The sequence below is a fragment of the Perna viridis genome, chromosome 4 (genome assembly GCF_037379345.1).
Source record: "Perna viridis isolate PV_CMFRI_1.1 ecotype Kerala chromosome 4, ASM3737934v1, whole genome shotgun sequence".
Taxonomy (NCBI): domain Eukaryota; kingdom Metazoa; phylum Mollusca; class Bivalvia; order Mytilida; family Mytilidae; genus Perna; species Perna viridis.
The window spans coordinates 22,687,110-22,694,568 of NC_142448.1; the positions used below are offsets into that span (position 1 = coordinate 22,687,110).

Sequence of the window (7,459 nt, forward strand, 5' to 3'; positions counted from 1 at the left end):
TAGAAAAATGACCATTTAATACATGTACATAAGAAATATTGCTAATTACAATAAGTGGTAAATAGGTTAATAAATTATTAAAAATGAAATAAATTATAAGAGACAGAATCACATTACAACATAAGTTCAGTAAGTCCAATGTCTAACTATTCAGTTTTCTCCTTTGGCAAGGGTTTACCCGAGTTATATGCTTTATCTATGAAGTAATATATAATGCCTTCTGGTAGGAAATTACCAAGTCGAATCAGTAGCTGAAAACAAGAACAAAAAAAATTATATAAATATACAAGTTGAAAATCATTTAAAAAAGAATTGCTACAAAACACATGGACAACTAGACATTGGCCCTAATGGGACTAATACCCCTCCACAGCCTGTTGAACCCTGTACATTTAGAGACCAATGGGGACATACAATTCATATTGGACACGATGTTTATGGTGGATAGACTGCACCTTTGACTCACAATTTGCTACCATTTGTTAAACACCAAACTCCAAACAGCAATCAGTACTATTTTTGCTGACAACACAATAACACAACATGACTAATTCCTGATAATATGCACATCTCCAAATGATAACCATTGAGTTGCATTACAATCATACAAGTTTTAAGAAGGATTTGTGGACAACACATCATACCAAAATTTGCTGAAAATGATTAAGTTACAACAGCCATTTTTTTCTACAATAGTTGTCCGATCATAAGTTCCTGACAATATGCACATCTCCATATGGTAATCAAACACTCTATCATGTTTCATAACAATCCTGCAAGTTGTTACGGAGGAGTGCCAACAATGCATCAGACCAAATTTTGCCAAAAATTGCCTAAGTTCCAACAGCCATCATTTCTACAATGTTTGTCCTAACATTAATTCCTGAAAATATGCACATCTCCACACAGTAAATTAACACCCAATTAAGTTTCATAACAATCCTGCCAGTTGTTAAAGAGGAGTTGTGGACAGCACATGAGACCAAGTTATTTTAAAAAATACCTATGATCAACAGCCATCATTTCTACAATTTTTGTGCAAACTTTAATTCCTGATAGTATGCACATCTCCAAATGGTTGTACATGTATTACATCCCACAAAGTTTGATAACAGTGCTGCAAGCTGATAAAAAGTTAGGACAGATGGAGAGACAGAAAGGGTAAAACCTCTATACTCCACAAACTTTGTGGGAGTATAATTACTGGGTTTAATACTTGATGTGTTGAGGGTTATATCACAACCCAACATTTTATAATCTTGTAACTAAAAAGTATGAATGATTGATATCAAAAGCTTTACTTTCTAAAAAATATTACTCTTACAAAGTTCTTAGGTTCTCAGTATTTTTTTCTGAGTAGCAATACTAAAGGTACAAACAAGGGGAAATTCTTGAAGAAAACAATGTCATGATCACCAAAAGGACAAGTTACAAACAAGGGGAAATTCTTGAACAATACAATGTCAGGAACACCAAAAGGACAAGTTACAAACAAGGGGAAATTCTTGAACAATACAATGTCAGGAACACCAAAAGGACAAGTTAAAACAAGTGGTAAGTCCTAAACAAAATTATGTCAGGAACACCAAAATGAGAAGTTACAAACAAGGGAAATTCCTAAACAAAACAATGTCAGAAACACCAAAGTGACAAGTTACAAACAAGGGGAAAATCCTCAACAAAACAATGTCAGGTACACCAGAAGGATAAGTTACACCTATACAAAACAATGTCAGGACAACAGAAAAAGAACAAATTGTACTACACAATTCAACTAAAAAAGAACACAGAAAAATGACCAGCAAGAATCTCATTGAAAACCGGGGGGAACTCAAGTACTCCAGAAGGATGCACAATTTCTTCTTTTTGCAAGAAACCTGCTCTGCTGCTTATTGAGAAATTATTTCAATGAAAGAGGGAAGACATCAGTTTTGTCATATTAGAAATAGTTACCCCAAATGGGTCAGTGAGGTCATGATGAAAACTGTAAAACTTTAGGAACGATGACTTAATAGAGCCACATTGTTTACATAGCTTCTGCTTAAGCTGCTGAGGTTAAACTAGAATAAAAATAAATAGTCACAGAATCTAGAAAAGTGAATGAGCTGCAAGACAATAACCCTGTATGCTGTATCAGCTTGAAAATTACAACATATTAAAGGATAGTTGGCTATGGGGAAATCAAAGTCATCAACTTTCCTTTTTTGTCAATTTCATGATGAAGGTCAAGATAAGAGGCAGTTCAAGGCGTGTCTGTAATGTCAGTAATTTTAAACTATTTTGAGGACATAAATGAAGATTTTCTCCATATCTTAGATAAAAGAAGGATAAAACTTGAAGGGATACCCTCCACTTTTACAGTTAGTTTAAACTTATGACTATAAAGCTACACACCAAATTTGAAATAAATCGATCCATGGGGAACTGAGATTTCTGCGACAAAAATTTTCTCTATCATTTCATATAGTGAAAAATGGCAAAGTCCCATTACACAAGAAATTGATATCATACAGCAATCAAAATTACTTACAAGGTACAATGTATGCCCCATCTATATAATGCTACACAGGAAATTTGAGTACAATCCATTCATTCAAAGACACGGAGACAAGATAATTGCAACAAAATTTGAACTGAAGGATGGACAAATTGGTGATTCCAATATACCACCAACTCAGTGAGTGGGAGTACAGTATCATCTATATACCATAAAATTAGTAAAAAAAATGAAAAAAAACAAACAAACAAACAAAATTATAAAAAAAAATATGCCAGACAACATTGTTTTCCATCTATGGGTGTCTCTGTTTTCTCATTGAACCAGATAAACTTACATTATCCGGATCAACAAATCCATTGCCCCCATCAACCAGATAAACTTACATTATCCGGATCAACAAATCCATTGCCGCCATCAACCAGATATCTTGTATTTGGATGTTTAGATACAACAGCGAGTTCTATACTATCTACAACAGGACCCATGGTATTGGAGGAATTAGACATGTAATCTGTAACTGACTTGTACATCCCATCAATGTACTGCTTTCCATATGTGTCCTTTACTTCTTTGTTACTGCTCTGCCACATCTTATTTAATTCTGCTTCATATTGTCCTACCTGATATAAATAAGTAATTGCATTTACTGTGCATATCATTAAAACATGCTAATCTCATTCTATAATTGGCTTTACACATGATGTTTCAAGAGTCAATGAAAAGCATTCTAGTTACTGGTATTTATAAGAACAAAGCCCATGTTTATTTACTGCTGTGTATTGCATTTCTAAAAATAAATAAAATATAATCAAAATGGTGTTCACCATCATGGACACTTTTGACACTGATGAAATTAAATTAGAGGAACATGTCAAATTTTTACTGCAGCAGCACACTTCATTAAAAATATGCAACAGTCAATGCTTTCACATGCTGATGAAGCATTCATTATTAAATAAAAAGTTATACCTTTGTTATTCAGTAATTATCTCCAGATATTAATAGAAAAATTAGCTGAAGCAGTTTATGTATAGTCTTAAACATTTTTTGCTGATATTTTATAAAATCAATGTGAAATGAACTTTGAAATTGATGATTCTGCAATTAAACTACCAATTATGTATCCTTGCTTCCAGTTGTATGGTGTCAGTTTCATAGCAAGCAGTGTTTCATATCATCTGAACTTCCAATTATGACTTCCTATTATTACCCATAAGAAAATTATCTATATAAAAAATATGATAGGACTCCATTTTAATCTTTTTCAACTAAGCCTCAACTTATTTAACAAGGATTTACCATTAATTGAAAAAGGTGGTAAGGTAAGAACATCTGTTATAATTCGTACCGTATTTTTGGTAAGCATTGAAGTAGAAGCAGTAAAGTTACCAGGTTCCACAGTGATGACATCTATACCAAACTTTCTCATCTCCATCCTGAGAGCGTCAGTAAAACCTTCCTGTCCATACTTTGTCATACAGAATGCTGAGTTACAAGGTATCCCTATCTTCCCTTTGTTACTTGTCACATTTACTATCCTTCCTGTTCAGATATAGGAAAGATATCAATACAATTCAACACATTCAACTTAATAGGATGTTTTCAATCATAGATTATTTACAGTATTTTTCTACATGTACCTGTTTTTCTGGTTTTTTTTTATAGATACAACCCATAGTTCCAATTCAGCCAAGGGAGCTGTTTCAATACATTTAAAGATAATGTAAGTTTTTTTTGCTCTTTTGGAGCACAACAATATCTCATCTTATATTTTTTATTATGTCAATCAAAATGATCTACAAGTGGCTAACTGTAAGCTCTAGACACATAGGGGTAACTCAGTCAGCATACCTCAAGTGTGTCCACTATTCTGAGGAGGGTATTGACTACACCAAAGTTGTACCAGTAAAGCATAATTGTAGTTAAATTAATAATGATATTGATAAAATACAACCAGTAACTTGTTTTTATCTTCTGTATAGTTTAGACTGTTCTTTATTGGATTCAACATACAATACCTTTTGATTTTCGAATTAATGGCAAAAACTGTTTGGTCACTCGAACGAGCCCAAACAAGTTCACTTCAGCAAGACGTCTGTACTCATCCAAGGGAGAGAACTCTACATCCCCAACACCATACACACCAGCATTGTTGATCAAGGCCCATAATCCTGTTTAATATTGTAAAAAAGCACCTCTATTTATAAATTAATGGCAATCAGTATCTAAACCATTGTTTAGATTAGAAGTTTGGATTTTGTTTTGAACACTTACAGCTTTATATTCTAGGCTCATCCATCTTTTTGTGGTGTGAACTCCATACCAAATTTTTTTTAGCACATCAACAAAATGAAAGGTAGCTTCTTTTCATGATGAACACACATTGTCCCATGGATTATTAACAAACCCCTTGAATGAATTTTGAGTCACCAACCAGTTGTGACTGAACAGAATGACATATTGACAGATTGACATATAGATGAACACAGAATAATACCATAATACTTGTACATCAGACTGGCATATAATAAAAAAAAATAAAGACAGTTTATCAGGTTATCACAAAAATTTGTTTTTAAACCCAGAAGTTTCTAATTTTCGAGGCAAAAAGGAATGTAAGTCAAAGGTAAAGTGGAAACCACTAAAATCAAAATTAAAGTATTATATGCTACATGTTTTTGGTCCAAAGACCTGTGTAAAGTTTGAAACAATTATCATCATTAGGTTGAATGGTTGTTTAAATTCTATATTATCTTTTAAGTGAAAACCAAATCTGTGAATAATGAACACAAGGATCACAATACTGTCTTAACTCCTCTTGGACTAGGGTATAAATAGTGTTGATGCATATGATGTATGTATCAACATTGTTTATGTACATGTATATACTTAAACTTCAGACACATTATTACATATAAAACAGGTGTTGGTTAATCTTTAGTTATTTGATTCTCAGAAAAATATAAACCTGTATCTTTGACAGTTTTTGTCACATCAGTTACAGCCTTTTCTACACTGGTGTCATCTGTTATGTCTAACTGTACCAACTGCACCTTAGGATACTCAGATCTAAGTTTCTTTGCACCTGGACTATCTAAACTTAAACATCCAGCAAGAACTGAGAAGCCTTCACCACAAAGTCGCCTGGCTGCACCATTTCCAAACCCTATAAATCAGAACATTGCAGTAATTAATTTGTTATCAAAAAGCATAAGATTATAAATTATCTCATAGTTAAATCTTATTTGCACATATTAATGTAGTGTTGATAAAATTTAAATGATTCTATGAATATTGACGTTATTCCTTCTTCAAATAAATCTAATACGGCACTTGTTACTTAATCATCATCATCATCATTGCCCGTTATGCCTGTTTGCATGTAGGGTAGCAACAAGGATCTCCATTGGTGATGGTCTTCGGCCATCCTTTCAACAGTTTCCCAGGTTTGGTCTCCGTTCTTCATCCTTCAAAATTTAAATGGTTCTATGAACATTGACGTTGTTCCCTCTTCAAACAAATCTAATATGGCACTTGTTGACTTAATAATTCATCTATTTCCTGGTAGAGTATTGGCACATGCACAGATGTACGTTAATATTGAAGCAAATACTTACAAAAAATTTGTATAGGTTTTATTAATTATGCAAAGCAAAAGTAGTTGAAATCTTAATAAGTTATACCTGAATCACATCCAGTAATAAATACAAATTTATTCTCTACATTGACTTTTCTAAAAGTAAGTTTTTGGTAGATAACATTCAGTATGATGAGTGCAGCTATAGACAAGATTGTTCTGTATACAAGTGGCTGTACAACAATCCAAGGCAATACAGCTAGCATCCCCAAATAAGCAATTTCAAATGCTTGTAGTCCAAGAAATTTCTGGATTCCCATCCCAAGGTAACTCCTCAGTCGATCTATTTGTGACAGCATTGTCTCTGTTCTAAGAATACAAACAAATACAGAAATATAATTGATCATTACAAGACTTTGATTAGATGGAGTTGCCCAATGGGGTCTAAGTCTTTATTCAGATGACAGATGGTAAGATCTAGACTCTCCCTTAAAATAAATGCCTTTAATTGGACCCTGATGTTGGTTTACCTTAATCTCAATCTACAATTTAAACTAGCTCTTGTTGTTCATTCACTGGTTTCCCACATTCAGTGAACAAAGAGCTAGTTCTAATTAAGATTGTCTTAATCTGCAAATGGTAACATATGTCTTGTGTTTTTTGTAATACAAAATTGTAGTGATTGTTGAAAACTAAAGCCCATGAGGCTTCTTGATTGGAAAGATCTTCTATTGCATTACATATGGTATAACATACTTCTTTGTTCATTGCTTCATTATTATGATCACATGATGCAAAGGACATTCCATATACATGAAGCCAATTTGTTTCTACTTTTAAAGATATTAATGCTATGTTTCTATTAATATGTATATTTAACACTGTGTTTCTATTCATATGTATATTGATGCTATACTTCTAAATTTAGATCTGGATATAAATCCTTCCAATGATATCAGAAGCGCCGCAGACAAAGCAGACAAAAAGAAAATACATTATCTACATATGTAATATATAAATTAAGGACTTTCACTCAGTCAATACCTTATTTATATGGTCCTGTTATTTACTGTTAGATTATATTAGCCTCAGGCTTCGTCCTCAGTCAATATAATCTGAACAAGTCCATATATAATGCATTGACTTCATAAAAAGTCCATAATTGATAAATATCCTAACCTATCCTATTGTAAAGGAACACTAGTTCAATTAGGACAAAGATCAACTAAGTATAAACACCCAGCATTTCTAAAGAAATGTAGACTCATCGTATATACACCTACTGTTTTGAATCTTACAACTGACAGACAGAACATAAACGTGTAGAAATACAGGTATCGCAACCCATTAATGTTAAAGTGAAAGTAACCGGAAGTCAACAA

At 32.9% G+C, this 7,459-nt stretch overlaps 1 protein-coding gene across 1 annotated transcript; it reads right to left on the minus strand.

Annotated features, from left to right (window-relative positions):
• LOC148619352 (D-beta-hydroxybutyrate dehydrogenase, mitochondrial-like) lies at positions 1 to 7,457 on the minus strand. Its single transcript, XM_088579165.1, has 7 exons — positions 7,361 to 7,457; positions 6,184 to 6,446; positions 5,469 to 5,666; positions 4,519 to 4,671; positions 3,849 to 4,042; positions 2,884 to 3,120; positions 1 to 251 (listed from the first exon to the last, which is right to left on the minus strand). The coding sequence occupies exons 2-7, from the start codon at positions 6,434 to 6,436 to the stop codon at positions 147 to 149; spliced, it is 1,140 nt and encodes a 379-aa protein (XP_088435291.1). The 5' UTR covers positions 6,437 to 6,446; positions 7,361 to 7,457; the 3' UTR covers positions 1 to 146.
• Positions 7,458 to 7,459: the final 2 nt, after the last annotated feature.